We start from the raw sequence: 17,268 nt of genomic DNA, 5'->3' as shown, positions 1-17,268 counted from the left end.
TGGCGGCGGCACCCCACAATTCGGCAGCGTGCAACATTAACTGCATGTCTACGAACCTGCAGGAAGATGTGTAAAGGGGGCTGCACTTGGTTACGCATTTTGGGAATCATCAAGTCGTTCGTGCTGTCGGGATTCATGCAAATATTGATGGCGCTTGAAGCAAAAAAGGCTTAAATTACGGCAGCACTTGTACCGGTTTTCGTACAACTCGTCCGTACTTTTGTTAGCTTGCTCATCCCATTCGTTCACGCAGTCGTTTGCACGTTAGTAATTCGTATTTTATATATGCAGGGAGGCGGGGGGGCGCAGTCGCATTGCCTTGGTCGGTTAAGAATACAATTCCTTTTTGTGTTCGCCCAATCGAACGCGAAATTCGCATTCACTGCGCCCGATTTACGCAAGCTTAAGTGAGAGAACTGCTTCCTGAGCCCATTCGATTGAACAACAATTACTCAATGATTGAGTCATTTCAAAATCAGGTAGAACTTATACCTTTTCTTCGTTACTTTTTCAGTATATAAATTGCTTCAATAGTATTGACAACCCAATAATTTATTCTGGACTTCGCTTCTGCACTGATGCAATGTGCATTGCTTAAGAAAAAAGACGTGCTTCTCGCGACGACGCTAGAAACAGTTAAGGCCACGCGGTACGGCTTGCGGGGGAGAAACGCACCGTGCGATGTCAGCTTGCGGCTGATATGTGTTTTTTTTTCTTTCGGCGCAGATCCCCCCGCGCGATGAGCGTGGCTTTCTCTAAACGCTTGCTTCTTCGCCCGTGATGCCTCCCCCCAAATATTCTTACACCATGGTTTCCAGATTGGAGGCAGCATATGTCAAGTGGAGATCACCTTACATCATCGGAGCAGAATCTATGCAGAATCTTCTGTATCATTTACGGAAGGTGTCGAGCGAAAACGGCTTCGTTCTGTCTGCTCCTTCTCCGCTGCCGTCTCGAGGCGTCGGTGACAGCACAGCGCGACGAACTGCAGAGAATAAAATACAAGCTAACAACAAAACAATTATATTACTTATTGTTTCTTTAGTGAGAAGAAAAACGAGGAAGGAAAAGAGGAAAGAAAAGTTAAAATCCTTTCACTAGAGGGCGCCATCACCGTCTTGTGAGAGAGGGAAAGTGCTCTCCACCTTGGCGCCACCGGTCGATCGCTCCATCCTCCGTCCCAGCGGAGCGCACGATGGCCGCCCCGCTCGTGCTCCTGCTGTCGCTGGCGGTGGGCGCCGCCCCTTCCGCGCCGCGGTTGCGCGCCGTCGACCCAGAGGAGCCCGACGCGCTGCTCAAGTTCGCGCTGATCGAGCTGCAGCGCTCCAAAGTGGAGAGCCGAGAGATGGACGACTGCCACGGACTGGAGCTCGCTTCTATCGACACGCGAGACGAGAAGGTATGGTGCAGTGAGTGACTGAGCCCGAGTGTTGTACGATAACTTTTTTTTTTAGATATATATACATAGATGGAGTGCGGGTCCTTCTTTGTCTATACGCAGAGCTTCGAAAATCTCTCGTTTTCGTTGTTGCTATTAGGCGTGTATTCTGAAAGATCGCAGGTCGTCATGGTATCTTTTTATAAAGTATCGCTTGCAGTCATCAGCGAGATTCCCCTCAGCTAATATGGATCGCGCTGCCAAGCGATGCTCGCTCAGGGCATCGGCCTGATTGTAAACTGGCCATGGCAACGTTTAATGCTAGAACCCTAGCTAATGAGGCTAGTTTAGCAGTGCTCTTTGAGGAACTAGAGGGCATACCATAGGCCTTAGTGATGCTACGAGGCCAAATGAGGCATATACCATACTGAAGGGGGGGAATGTGCAGTGTTTTCGAGGTTTGCCAGGCAGACAAGAGCTAGGACAGTGCTCGTCCCGTGGCTTGTTCTTGTCTATCGTTGTTCGCGCTGTTTTAAAATTATGAAGGAGTGGGGTTCCTTGTCGGTAAGGGTATAGCTGGTAGTATAGATGAATTTTATGACATTATCGAAAGGGTGGCAGGTATCCTAATTAAGCTTAATATGTGGTATAAAATAAAGGTTGTGCATTCGTAAGCACCTACATGTAGTCATGATGACCAGGCAGTTGAAAGTTTGTACAAAGATGTAGAATCGGCAATGGGGAAGATAAAGACGCGGTATACTCTACTAATGGGCGACTTCAATGCCAAGGTAGAGAAAAAGCAGGCAGGAGACAAGGCAGTAAGTGACTATGGCATTGGTTCTAGGAATAGCAAGGGGGAGTTACTAGTTGAGTTTGCAGAGCGCAATAACTTAAGAATCATGAATACCTTCTTCAGCAAACGGAAGAACCGGAAATGGACATGGCAAAGTCCGAACGGGGAGACTAAAAATGAAATCGGCTTCATAATGTGTTCAACCCCCGCCATTATGCAAGATGTAGAGGTAATCAGGAAAGTGCGATGCAGTGACCACAGGATGGTGCGGTCCCGAATTAGTCTAAATCTAAAGAAGGAACGCAACAGATTAGTAAGAAAGAAATGCATTAGCGAATTAGCGGTGAGGGGAAGGGCACAAGAGTTCAGGATCTCGCTACAGAATAGGTACTCAGCTCTAACCGAGGATGGCGACATTACCCTAGAAGCAAGGAACAATAATTTCAGAGATATCATTACTGAGTGCGCGGTAGAACTAGGCGGTAATACAGTTAGAGAGGATACCGGTAAGCTGTCTAAGGAGACGAAAGATTTGATTAAGAAACACCAGAGAATGAAAGCTTCCAATCCAACAGACCGGATCGAATTGGCCGAAATATCAAAGCTAATCAATAAGCGCAAGGTGGCCGATATAAGGAAGTATAACATGGAGAAAATTGAGCATACTGTAAAGAACGGGGGAAGCCTTAAAGCGGTAAAGAAGAAATTGGGCATACGCAAAAACCAGATGTATGCGATAAGGGACAAGGCGGGCAACGTCATCACGAATATGGATAAGATAGTCAAAGTAGCTGAGGAGTTCTACACAAATCTCTACAGTAGCCAAAGTAGTCAGGACCGTAATGATATTGGCGATAGGGACAAACATTCAGACGTTCCACCAGTGACGAAGGACGAGGTCAAGAAAGCATTAGAAACTATGAAAAGGGGGAAATCAGCTGGAGAGGATCGGATAAGTACGGGTTTGCTGAAGGACGGGGGGGATATCGTGTTAGAAAAACTGGCCACCTTGTATACGCAGTGCCTGGTGTCATCGACGGTACCGGAACCATGGAAGAATGCAAACATTATCCTCATTCATAAGAAAGGGGACTCTAAGGACCTTAAAAATTACAGACCAATCAGCTTACTGTCTGTTACGTATAAGGTATTTACTAAGGTAATCGCTAATAGAATCAGGACAACCTTAGACTTCAATCAAGCAAAGGATCAAGCAGGGTTTCGGAAACGGTACTCCACTATCGATCATATCCATACCATCAATCAGGTGGTAGAAAAATGCTCGGAATATAGCCAGCCCTTATACATAGGATTCATTGATTACGAAAAAGCATTTGACTCAGTTGAAACCTCGGCGGTGATGCAGGCATTGCGAAATCAGGGGGTAGACGAGCCGTACGTGAAAGTGCTGGAAGATATATATAGTGGCTGCACAGCAACCATAGTTCTGCATAAAGAAAGCAACAAAATTCCCATAACGAAAGGTGTTAGGCAAGGAGACACAATCTCCCCAGTACTATTCACAGCTTGCTTAGAGGAAGTATTCAGAGACTTGAAATGGGAGCAGTTAGGGATAAGGGTAGATGGAGAATACCTCAGTAATCTGCGATTTGCTGATGACATTGCCTTGCTAAGCAACGTGGGAGATGAACTACAAATAATGATTGATGACCTAGACAGGAAAAGTAGAAAGGTAGGCTTGAAAATCAATATGCAGAAGACTAATGTAATGTTCAACAGCCTCGGGAAGGAACAGCAGTTTACATTAGGTAGCGAAGTACTGGAATAGTAGGCGAATATGTCTACTTAGGACAGGTAATAACCGCAGATCCGGACCATGAAAAGAAATAACAAGAAGAATAAGATTGGGATGGAGCGCATTTGGCAAGCACTCGCATATTATGTCTAGCAGCTTACCGGTATCGCTAAAGAGGAAAGTATATAACAATTGCATCTTACCTGTACTCACCTATGGCGCTGAAACGTGGAGGCTAACCAAGAGAGTTCTACTTAAGTTGAGGACAACCCAGAGGGCTATGGAACGAAAAATGGAAGGGTAACATTAAGAGATAGGAAGCGTGCAGAGTGGGTCAGAGAAATAACTCAAGTTACCGACATTCTAGTGGACATTAAGAAGAAGAAATGGACATGGGCAGGACATGTAGTGCGAAGAGAGGATAACCGATGGTCGCTTAGGGTAACCAACTGGATTCCAAGGGAAGGAAAGCGTAGCAGGGGGCGGCAGAAAGTTAGGTGGGCGGATGAGATTAAGAAGTTCGCAGGGGTCAAGTGGATGCAGCTAGCACAGAACCGGATTAAGTGGAGAAATATGGGAGAGGCCTTCGCCCTGCAGTGGGTATAGTCAGGCTGATGATGATGATGCTGATGATACATTAGTAGTCAGGACATTAATGAGATTGGCAGTAGTGAAGACCACTCAGACGTTCCGTCAGTGACGAAGGGCGAAGTTCAAAAGCTTTAGAAAATATGGAAAGGGGGAAATCAGCTGGGGAGGATCAGATAACGAGATATTTGTTGAAGGACGGTGGAGTTATCGGGCTATGAAGCGGGCCACCCTGTATACGCATTGCCTGGTATCATTCGATGGTACCGCATTCATGACAGAACGTTAATATTATTTTAATTCATAAGAAAGGGGGTGCTAAGGGCTTAAAAGTTATAGAACAAACAGCTTACTATTCATTACGTACAAGTATTTACTAAGGCATTCGCTTACAGAATCAGGACAACCCTAGACTATAGTTAAGCAAAGGATCAAACAAGTTTTAGGGCAGGGTACGCTACTATCAACGATATCCATACCATCACCCATTAATAGCAAAATGCTTGCAATATGACCAGCCCTTACAGATAGCATTAATTGATTACGAAAAAGTATTTGACTCAGTAGAAACATCGGCAGCCATGCAGGCATTGCGAGTCGTGTATAAAGTACAGGAAGATATATATATATATATATATATATATATATATATATATATATATATATATATATATATATATATATATATATTGAAATGTGGATTTAATAGTCGATTGGAACGTTTAGCGCTGGCAGTAATTCGGGCACAGCAGGATCGAATACCAGCCGCAGGGCACAGCTCCAGCGCGAGGGAGATGGGCGCCGGAGACCAGCGATGGTGATGGCGATGCCGCAGCGTTGTTTCTTCTTCGTCTTCTTTATATTTTCCCCGCGTGAAGAAGTCGCCATCCTGGCGACTCACGGAGAAGAGACAACCAGAGGGTTGTAATACGGCTTGAGGCGGCTAACATGGACAACCTCACGGCCGCGGCGGCGGTGGTCGGAAGAAGGGTTGACTGGCTCGATGACGTAGTTAACAGGGGATGTGCGTTCCAAGACGCGATAAGGTCCGTGGTATTTCGTTTCTAGTTTGCTGGTGGCAGGAACGCATAGCCAAACGAAGCTGTCGGCCAGGAACGTCGGGGCAGGGGTATCGCTATTATGCTGATCTTTGCGATAGCCTTGAGTGTTGGAGGTAAACGTGCGAGCTAGCTGACGGCATTCCTCAGCCTTCTGTACAATATCGGACAAAGCACTGTACTCAGAGAGGCATCTGGATGGTATGGCAAAATTGTGTCCGGAGTACAAGATGGTTCACGGCCGTATAAGAGAAAGAAGGGCGAAAAACCAGTTGTTGCTTGGGTGGCAGTGTTGTACGCGAATGTTACGAATAGCAGTACCTGGTCCCACTTGGAGCTCCCAGATTCAGATGTAACATACATTGTGACCATGTCCCCAAGTGTACGGTTGAAACGCTCCGTGAGGCCGTTGGTTTGCGGGTGGTACGCGGTTGTAGCCCGATGTATCGATTTGCAAGACGACAGGAGCTCTTGGACTACTTCGGAAAGAAAGGCACGACCTCTATCACTGAGTAGCTCGCGCGGTGCGCCGTGTGGAAGAATGAAGTGGTGCAGAAGAAAATGGACTACCTCTCGGGCTGTCGCCGCGGGAAGTGCAGCAGTCTCCGCATAACGGGTCACGGTGGTCGACGGCGGCGATGACCCATCGATTACCGGCGGCACTGCATGGTAGCGGGCCATAGAGGTCGATTCCCACGCGATCAAACGAGCGCGCTGGACACGGTAAAGTCTGGAGAGGATCAGCGGGGTGGCGAGAAATCTTGCGTTGTTGACAGGCGGTACAAGAGCGAATGCAACGACATACGAAATTGTACATTCCCCGCCAGTAATACCTCTGACGAATTCGATCATAGGTTTTCAGGACGCCGGCATGAGCGCTTTGCGAGTCAGTGTGATGGCGGGCACAAACCTCGGAGCGGAGGTGGCGCGGAAGGACAAGAAGCCATTTTCTACCGTCTGAGTTGTAGTTCTTTCGGTAGAGGAGGCCGTCCCGAATGGTAAAATGGGAGGCCTGTCGGCGGAGTGCCCGAGGATGCATAGCCGCGGAAGTAGTGCCAAGGACATCTAGCAGGTTAGAAACCCAAGGATCTTGTCGTTGCTCGAAAGGCATATCCTCAATGGTGAGCGCTGAGAAGGAGGCTTGAGAAGGGGATGATGAGTTAGGCGAACGCACCGGTGACCGAGAAAGAGCATCGGCGTCAGAGTGCCTGCGGCCAGAGCGGTACACTACACGGATGTCGTATTCCTGAAGCCTGAGGGCCCAGCGCCCGAGACGGCCAGACGGATCCTTGAGAGACGCGAGCCAGCAGAGAGCGTGATGATCTGTAACTACCTTTAAGGAGTGGCCATATAAGTAAGGGCGGAACCTCGTTATAGCCCACACGATTGCTAAGCCCTACTTTTCGGTAAAGGAGTAGTTGGACTCGGCTTTGGTAAGAGCACGGCTTGCGTAGGCGACAACGTATTCGGAGAAGCCAGGCTTGCGGTTGGCGAGGACGGCGCCGAGGCCGACACCACTGACATCGGTGTGAAGTTCTGTAGGTGCAGTAGGGTCGTAATGGCAAAGGATTGGCGGTGACGTCAGAACGAAGGGAACAAAATGTAGCACATCAAGACAAGGACAGAGAAAGAAGACACACACAACGTCAGAACATTTCGCAGTGTCGCGAATGCATCATCGCAGGCTGGCGACCAAGAGGAGAGGTTAGGGGTGCCTTTCAAGAGCTGTGTAAGGGGGGCTATGATGGTTGCGAAATTGCGAACAAAACGACGAAAGTACGAGCAGAGGCCCACGAAGCTTCGCAGTTGTTTCAAAGTGGTCGGTTTCGGAAAGTCAGCAACGGCGCGGAGCTTCTCAGGATCAGGCAGAACTCCATCTTTGCACACAACAATCCGAGTATTGTGAGCTGGCGGGCACCGAAGCGGCACTTTTTGAGGTTCAGTTGAAGACCGGCGCGGGTTAGGCATGTGAAGACCTGGCGAAGTCGAATCAGGTGGGTCGGGAAGTCGGTTGAAGAGACGACGATATCATCGAGGTAGCATAAACAGATGTTCCATTTCATTCCACGCACTACAGTGTCCATCATTCTTTCAAGTGTGGCTGGGGCGTTACAGAGTCCGAACGGCATAACATTAAATTCGTATAGTCCGTCTGGAGTAATAAAGGCGGTCTTAGCGCGATGCTCCTCTGCCATGGGCACCTGCCAATATCCAGAGCGCAAATCGAGTGAGGAAAAGAATTTTGCGCCTTGGAAGCAGTCTAGGGCATCGTCGATTCGTGGGAGGGGATACACATCTCGACGAGTAATTTTGTTGAGGCGGCGATAATCAACACAAAATCGTATGGAGCCATCCTTCTTCTTAACTAGGACCACAGGAGACGACCATGGACTACAGGATTCCCTAATTATTCCGCGTTTCAGCATGTCATCGACTTGTTGGGCAATGACACGGCGCTCAATCGGGGACACCCGATACGGCCGCTGATGGAGAGGTGGGTGAGCGCCAGTGTCAATGAGGTGAGAAACAGTCGTCGTGCGGCACAAGGAAGATTGCGGGATGTCGAAGGAGGAGCGGAATTGGTGTAGAAGGTCAAGTTGCTCGCGGTGGCGCGGCTCTAGAGCGCTGTCCACACAATGGTCAAAAAGGTCCCGCTGTAGCGGATCTGAAGCCGCAGCGGATCTGAAGCCAACTTGGCACACAAGGACTGACATACCATCAAAGGCGAACAGAAGGTCCACGGGCTCGTTGCGGCCGAGGCACTCCCCTTCGATCAACATAACGGGAGACGCAAGGGGATTGGCTACCAGAAGTGTTCAAGCGCCGTTGTTCATGTCAAGGACGGCAAACGGCAGCGGTAAGTGGCGGCGGCGGCCGACAACGTTAGAGGGCACAAAGAGGACTGTCTTGGCGGTGGTAAAAGGGGCAGTGAGGGGAACCAGAACAGTGCTAACGGGTGGGCTGGTTGTGTCATGAGCTACGAGGAGTTTGGCCGCAAAACGAGGACACGACTCGTGGAGCAGGACATCAGATGGTGCATCACTTGGTTCAATGAGCTCTACTCGAGGATGGGCGCAGTCAATGATAGCATGATGCTGGGACAGGAAATCCCAGCCGAGAATGACGTCATGAGAACATGTGGGGAGAACGACGAATTCGATGATGTACAAAGCTGCAGCAATGACGACGCGAGCAGTGCAGACAGCTGTCGGCTGTATACTGTGAGCGGATGCGGTACGAAGTGATAGTCCCTCGAGGGGCGTAGTCACTTTTCGGAGGGAGCGGCAGAGTTTTTGGCTGATAACTGATACAGCGGCACTGGTGTCGACGAGCGCAAGAGTATAAACACCTTCAACGATGACAGCAGTAACATTCGCGGGATTAAGACGAGGACTTTGAAATCCTGTCGCATACGCAGTTCGTGCCTCGCGAACTGCGGCGGTTAGTTTTCCGGCTGAGTAGCGGGTCGTCGGCGCATTGGCGAAATGGAGCGGCGACGTGGTGATGGCGAACGACGAGGCAGGAAGTCCGGAGGATCGGGGGATGCTGTTGGAGGACCCGATGGAACGCGGAACTGGGGGATCAAATAAGGTGGCGCAGGCCGTGCAGCAAAGGCCATATTTATTCGGCGCCGGCAGTAGCGGGTAGTGTGTCCAGGGATGCCGCAGTGGTAGCAAATAGACCTGTTGTCTGAAGTGCGCCATGGAGATGGTGTCTGATGCAAGGAAGGAGCAAAAGCTGTTGGTGCCGAACGGATAGGGGGCGAAGCATAGGCATACGCTGGCTCAGGATGTGGACTTGAAGTAACTTCGGCATACGTGCGACGCAATACCTGAGGAGGAGCCGGCGCATATGCTGGAGCGTAGCTCAGTGGCGCAACGCCGGGCGATGAAATTATGGGCGTGAGGAACGGCATTGAGGGTGCGACTGGAGCTGATTGAGGAGGAGGATTAGGGACGACTTCAGATACATAATACAACATTTTGGGCGAGTTGGTTACGTACATTCATTATTACAGCGCAAAGACGGACGGGACAAGAAGAGGACACAACAGCGCTGACTGTCAACTAAATTTTATTCGAGACCAGTGGGTTTTTTATACCGCCTGGCGAACAGAAACGGAAAAAACAGGAAACCATGCTGGAATAGCAACATGAATGTGCAAGGGTACAAGAATGAAGATTGGCCGACACGTATCAGATTTCACATTCTAGATATTTAACCTCTTTCTGGGACAATGCCACTGATGGTGCGCTTATGCAATCGTCCTGCAATCTTATAATCATACTAGCTTCTATAATTTCTCTAGTTAATGCGTCTCGGTGTTTCCCTATGACACTGCATTGCCTGTACACAGGTTCACATTGATAGTCACTATTATCTTCTGCGCAGCTTCCAATTTTTCGGAGGTTGTGCGACACCTGATGGAGGTAAGGCAAAACAACAACCTTCCTTCTTTCCCTTTGCCTAACTGGTTCCCTAGTGAGGCGAGGTCTCAGGCTTCTCAGCTGCTTTTCTGCCACCGACACTAGCACATCGGACGGATAGCCAGCCATTGTAAGGCGATCAACTTGTTTCGCAAAGCTTTGTCCCATACTATGCTCGCAACACTTCTTTAAAACATTATTAAAAACAGAATGAATAATGGCCCTTTTTACAAGTTTAGAATGAGCTGATGCGTATGGCAGGATGGGTTTTTTAGCTCGAGGCTCGTACGACCAACACACATGGGACGGAGTGCAATGAAGGGCGAGATCTAAGAACCTGATAGTGTCATTAAGTGGTGTTTCCTGTGTTATAACCAATGGTTCAAGACACTCTGTGAACACTGAATGAATCTTTAGGAACTGCTGCTCAAGGCTGAGGTTGTCGTACTGTACAAACACAAAGTAATCGTCAACAAATCTAAAAATGCGGCACACACCAAACCCTTCCAAACGATCTTGCAGTGTTTTGTCACGCAAGGCCAAAAACATATCGCTGCGCGGCGAAGCTCAGGAACAAGGCCAGTTGGTGCCGACTCCTTAATATATGGCTGCAGAGACATTGTCGCGCGACCTCCTGACGTACAAAAGCCTTGATGTCTTCAGAGAGGCTAGATGACTCCCTCTCCGCGGCTAGTTCAGCAAGTGATGCTTGAGACTGGCGAATCAAAACACGCTCTTTGCGGAGTTCGTCGTAGCTTTGACAGAGGTCGTATATTTCCTTAACAGTAGTGGGGCCTTTGGCGACGAGCATGTTGAAAGCGCCGTCATCAACTCCTGTGAGGACATGACGTATTTTAACGGCCTCGGTCATGGTCGGGTCAACGCGGCGACACAAATCAACATTGTCCTCAATGTAACTGGTGAACGTTTCACCGGGCAGCTGTAGTCGCGATCGAAGACGCTGTTCCGCGCGGAGTTTTCGGACGGTGGGGCGGCCAAAGACATCAGAAAATTTGGTGTTGAAATGCGCCCAGGTGGTAAAGTCCGACTCGTGGTTTCGGAACCGCAGATTAGCGACGTCGCTCAAGTAAAAGATGACATTATTGAGCTTACGATTGTCGTCCCAGTTACTGTGACGGCTGACCCGTTCGTAAGTGGACAGCCAATCGTCGACGTCTTTATCGCTGCTTCCGCTGAAGGTAGCGGGGTCCCGTTGGCGAAGGACACCTGTGCAGGTGACTGGCGGATGTAGGTGCGATGAAGTAGGCTCCGTCATTGGGGTAGTCAACGTTCTGCGGCGAAGTTCCAGGACGAGATGGGTACAGGGAACCTCAGCTTGACCTCCACCAAGTGAAATGTGGATTTAATAGTCGATTGGAACGTCTAACGCTGGCAGTAAATCGGGCACAGCAGGATCGAATACCAGCCGCAGGGCACAGCTTCAGTGCGAGAGAGGTGGGAAGAAACAACGCTGCGGCATCGCCATCACCATCGCTGGTCTCCGGCGCCCACCTCTCTCGCACTGAAGCTGTGCCCTGCGGCTGGTATATATATATATATATATATATATATATATATATATATATATATATATATATATATATATATATATATATATATATATATATATATATATATATATATATGAAGGAAAGAAGCCAACAGTCGGCGAGGCCAAGGAAAGCGTTGGGGATGGGACTTTGTCTTTTTTTATTTATTTTTTAATTGTTTACTTGGATAATCACAGAAATTAGTAATGTAGTGTTTAGGGGAAAGATAATTAAACACAAAGTAGAAGAAAAAACAACGTGCCGATGGTGGGAACCGAACCCACGACCTCCGAATAACGCGTCCGGTGCTCTTCATAGTAGAAGAAAAAACAACGTGCCGATGGTGGGAACCGAACCCACGACCTCCGAATAACGCGTCCGGTGCTCTTCATATATATATATATATATATGAAGAGCACCGGACGCGTTATTCGGAGGTCGTGGGTTCGGTTCCCACCATCGGCACGTTGTTTTTTCTTCTACTTTGTGTTTAATTATCTTATATATATATTCATTATATATATATATATATATATATATATATATATATATATATATATATATATATATATATATATATATATGAAGAGCACCGGACGCGTTATTCGGAGGTCGTGGGTTCGGTTCCCACCATCGGCACGTTGTTTTTTTTTTACTTTGTGTTTAATTATCTTTCCCCTAAACACTACATTACTAATTTCTGTGATTATCCAAGTTATATATATATATATATATATATATATATATATATATATATATATATTGTGAAGAGGAAGAAGTGCACAATGAACATGCCAGTCAGTGGCATCGTGATCGCTGCGCGTGCTGGAGCTGACTGTGTTCGCTGCCGCTGTATTCGCCGCTGATCTGCTCAGTCCTGCTGATCAAGTCCTGTTGATCTGCTGAATAAACCCCCCATTCTTACATTTGGTGGAGCTGCCGGTCAAGATCTATCCTCTCGCCCTGGAACTTCACAGCCGTACATTACCACCTTCTGCGATGCCTGAGGACGTCAACCACCAAGCCGTACAAGTTGGCTCTGCCATCATCTGTCCCGGCTCCCTCCGCCAGCGAGACCCCGCCATCTTCAGCTGCACTGACGACCACGATGTCGAGGACTGGCTCATATCCTATGAACGAGTGAGCGTTTACAACAAATGGGACGCGGAAACAAAGTTAAGCAACGTCATTTTCTATCTGACCGGCGTAGCAAACCTATTGTTTCGAAACCATGAAGCGGACATTCCATCATGGTCCGCGTTTAAAGCCAGCTTCTCTGAAGTTTTCGGCCGACCAGCTGTGAGGAAACTCCGCGCTGAACAGCGCTTGCGTACGCGGTCTCAGCAAGTTGGCAAAAATTTCACGAGCTATATCGAGGACGTCGTCGACTTGTGCAAGCGCGTTAACCCACACATGTCAGAGGCCGAGAAGATCAGCACATTCTGCAAGGCATCGATGACGATGCCTTTCAGATGCTGTCGGCTCGTGATATCCGCACCGTCGCGGAAGTGGTCACACTATGTCAAAGTTATGATGAACTGCGGAAACAAAGGGCCATAACTCGCGCGAACACCATGCACTCTGAGTCCCTTGCTGGCCTGACAGATGCAGGCGAACATTCTGCGCTCCTGCCACAAATTAAGACCTTCATTCGGGAAGAAGTTGCTCGACAGCTCTCCCTTATATCCTGCCATCAAGAACCTTCCTCACACCTAGCTCCCAGTTTGCGCCACATTATTCAAGAACAGGTAGCTGAATCTCTTCCTCCAGCCCCTCAACCCATGCCTGTTACAGCGCCGTTAACATATGCGGCTGTTGCGGCCCGACCGCCACCTACATATGCTCCACCGCCACCAGCCTACGTTCAGCCGCCTCCTGCGCCTGCGCGAGAACCTGCTCAGTTTATGCGACCGGCTCCAAGACCACGTAATCCCTGGCGCACGACGGATAACCGGCCAATTTGTTACACTTGCGGGCTTGCTGGACACATTTCTCGTTTTTGCCGCAACCGTCTCCCGGTGTCGGCACCACCTACTCATGGTTCTGCATACTGGTTCCGACGCCTCAGTATTCCGCGCCTACTGAGCCTCCAGCCCGCCCTCAGTTCTCCCCAGACCGCTCAGCCATGTCCGACCGCCGTTCACAGTCGCCGCGACGCCGCTCTATCTCTCCGATGCGACGTCGACAGAACGCTTCACATGAGGAAAACTAGAGGCCGCAGTTCCTGAAGCGAGAACTGCGACCCAGTCGAACTTCCCAAGTCCTCATCTGTCGCCGACAAACCTAATTGAAGTTTTCGTGGAGGGTGTTGCTGTCATGGCCCTAATTGACACTGGTGCTGCGATTTCGGTAATGGACTCAAAACTATGTCGCACTTTAAAGAAAGTGAAGACGCCAATTGCGGGACTTTCGTTGCGAACGGCCAGCGCTCAGCATATCAAGCCTTTAGCAGCGTGCACCGCTCGAGTAGTCATCCAGAATTCCCTTTATACGATTGAGTTCGTCATGCTGCCAAGTTGCTCGCACGCTGTAATTTTAGGCTGGGATTTCCTGTCGCGCCATGCTGCTATTATCGATTGTGCTCGAGCTGAAGTGGGGTTCTCGACTCTGCCCGATGCCTTACCAGACGCTGATCAATCAAATTCCGGTGCTAAAGCCCTCGTCGCCGAAGATATCGACCTTCCTCCCTGCTCCTCAGTGCTTGTTCGTGTCGCTTGTGCATCTATTAGCGATGACACCGTTCTCTTCACACCAGCCCATACCTTCCTGCGCCGCAAGTGCCTTCCATTGCCCTACGCAGTGGTCGCTATTTCCGCTGGCCTTTCCATGTTATGGGTCTCTAACCCATTTAACTCCCCTACTGCTTTGCGCCATGGCGAATGCCTCGGAAGTATCCAGCCAATCGCATCTCTTCTGATCTCTGAGGAACCTGACGACGCGCCGCACTGTGCCGTGACTGCGCTCAGCCCCCCTTCACCTGCGCCCGCTCCACCCTCTACAGACTTGTTCCTCCGTTCCATCGATGCCGATCTTCCTCCAGAGCAGCGTGCTCAGCTTTTGAACCTACTACATCACTTTCGCTCCTCCTTCGACTCTCATCAAAGTTCTTTGGGTCAAACTTCTACAGTAACTCATCGCATCGACACCGGCACCCACGCACCACTACGACAGCGCCCCTATTGTGTGTCTGCAACCGAACGCCAGGCTATTGAAGAGCAAGTCGACCTAATGATCCAGAATGGCGTGATTCAGCCCTCAAGAGGCCCTTGGGCCTCACCTGTTGTCCTTGTAAAAAAGAAAGATGGTTCTATCCGCTTCTGCGTCGATTATCGCCGCCTTAATAAGATTACGCGAAAGGACGTCTATCCTCTCCCACGCATCGACGACGCTCTCGATTGTTTGCAAGGCGCCGAACTCTTTTCTTCCCTAGATTTACGTTCCGGGTACTGGCAAGTCCCCTTGGAAGCGGCTGATCGCCCCAAAACTGCCTTTGTAACTCCCGACGGCTTGTACGAATTCACAGTTATGCCGTTTGGCCTTTGTAATGCTCCGGCAACATTTGAGCGGATGATGGACACCATTTTGCGTGGCCTAAAGTGGAAGACATGCCTCTGCTACCTCGATGACATTGTCGTCTTTTCTCGTGACTTTGACACACACCTCTACCGTCTGAAGCACGTTTTCACCTGCCTATCTGATGCCGGACTGCAGCTGAATTTGAAAAAATGTCGTTTTGCCGCCCGCCAGCTCACCATTCTCGGCCACGTTGTTTCCAAAGAAGGTGTACCTCCAGACCCTGCCAAACTTCGTGCCGTAACAGCCTTTCCGAAACCGACTTCCAACAAAGATCTACGTAGCTTCCTCGGACTCTGCTCTTACTTTCGCCGCTTTATTAGGAATTTTGCTTCCATTGCTGCTCCCTTGACAGAACTTCTGTCCGGCAGTTCCGACCTTTCGTCGTGGTCACCAGCGTGCGACGATGCCTTCAATGCTTTACGACACATCCTCACGGCACCGCCTGTCCTACGTCACTTCGACCCCACAGCGCCTACTGAGGTCCACACAGACGCCAGTGGTATTGGTCTTGGTGCTGTGCTCGCTCAGCGCAAAGCAGGTTGTACTGAATACGTGGTCGCCTATGCTAGCCGTACACTCACGAAGGCTGAATCCAATTACTATGTCACTGAAAAAGAATGCTTAGCGATTATTTGGGCTCTTACTAAATTCCGCCCTTACCTCTATGGTCGCCCTTTTGACGTAGTGACGGACCACCATGCGCTTTGCTGGCTTTCCTCACTGAAAGACCCGTCCGGCAGACTGGCAAGATGGGCTCTTCGCCTTCAGGAATATGATGTCCGCGTTGTGTACCGCTCTGGCCGCACACATCACGATGCCGATGCACTTTCCCGCTGCCCCCTTACAGCTGAGGTCGCGAGCCTTTCCCCTACCGACGATTCCCCGCCATCGCTTCACATCAATGACATGCCGTCAGCGCAGCGGCAAGATCCTTGGATAAACTCTATCCTCGATTTTATCTCCAATCCTACAGCTGCTTCTCCATCGCGTGCTCTCCGCCGCCATGCTTCCCACTTCGCCATTCGTGATAACCTCCTCTACCGCCGCAACTACTGTGCAGATGGCCGCAAGTGGTTGCTAGTTATTCCCCGGCAGCTACGTTCGCAAATTTGTGACTATTTCCACGCTGACCCATAATCCGGTCACGCGGGCGTCTTCAAGACATACACTCGTCTCCGGCTACGTTACTACTGGCTGGGTATGTACACCTTTGTACTCAAGTACGTTCGCTCATGCCTCACCTGTCAACGTCGCAAGCCATCTCCTCAACGTTCTGCTGGAGAGTTGCTGCCGTTACCCAGCCCACCACGTCCTTTCGACCGCGTCGGCATTGATTTGTACGGGCCGCTTCCCTACACTGCGACCGGCAACAGCTGGGTTATCGTAGCCGTTGATCATCTGACGAGGTATGCCGAAACCGCCGCACTTCCATCTGCCACAGCGTCCGAAGTAGCTTCCTTCATTTTGCAGCGATTTATTCTTCGCCATGGCGCACCTCGAGAGCTGCTCAGCGACAGAGGACGCGTTTTCTTGAGTGACGTTGTGAAAGCCTTGCTCACCAAGTGCAACATTATTCATAGAACCACCTCCGCCTATCATCCCCAGACTAATGGCCTCACTGAGCGTTTCAATCGTACCCTTGGCGACATGCTCTCTATGTACGTCTCCTCCAGTCACTCAAACTGGGACCTCGTCCTTCCGTATGTCACGTACGCATACAATACCGCAACGCAGTCTACTACTGGCTTCTCCCCTTTTTTTTCTCCTCTACGGCCGTCACCCCTCTGCTACAATCGACACCATACTCCCGTATCAGCCAGACATATCGGAGTATACACCTACGTCTCAAGCAGCCCAGCATGCGGAAGACTGTCGACAAATCGCCCGCGCATTCACGGCTAACACCCAGTACCGCCATAAATCCAACCATGACAGCCAACACTCGACACCACACTTCTCGTCTGGCGCTTTGTGTGGCTATGGATACCCTCCAATGCTCCTGAACTGTCTTCAAAACGTCTTGTTAAATACCATGGCCCATACCGTGTTCTGGAGCGCACCTCTCCGGTTAATTATGTGGTGGAACCTGTTACGCCGTCCCATGATCTACGCCGGCGCGGACGCGAGATTGTTCACGTC

At 49.7% G+C, this 17,268-nt stretch overlaps 1 protein-coding gene across 1 annotated transcript in view; it reads left to right on the top strand.

Annotated features, from left to right (window-relative positions):
• Positions 1–1,074: 1,074 nt before the first annotated feature.
• The window catches only part of LOC146177949 (uncharacterized), a 54,276-nt gene continuing 38,082 nt past the window's right edge, over positions 1,075–17,268 (top strand). Inside the window, exon 1 of the mRNA XM_084581784.1 lies at positions 1,075–1,399. Within this exon, the coding sequence (XP_084437910.1) occupies positions 1,196–1,399 (204 nt within the window). The 5' untranslated portion in view covers positions 1,075–1,195. The remainder of the gene's footprint in view (positions 1,400–17,268) is intronic.

This window comes from Amblyomma maculatum, chromosome 10, assembly GCF_055883805.1.
Source record: "Amblyomma maculatum isolate TAMU_Amacu chromosome 10, ASM5588380v1, whole genome shotgun sequence".
Classification (NCBI taxonomy): Eukaryota; Metazoa; Arthropoda; class Arachnida; order Ixodida; family Ixodidae; genus Amblyomma; species Amblyomma maculatum.
The sequence above is the reverse complement of the archived record's forward strand: the minus strand, read 5'-3'. Positions and strand labels throughout refer to the sequence as shown.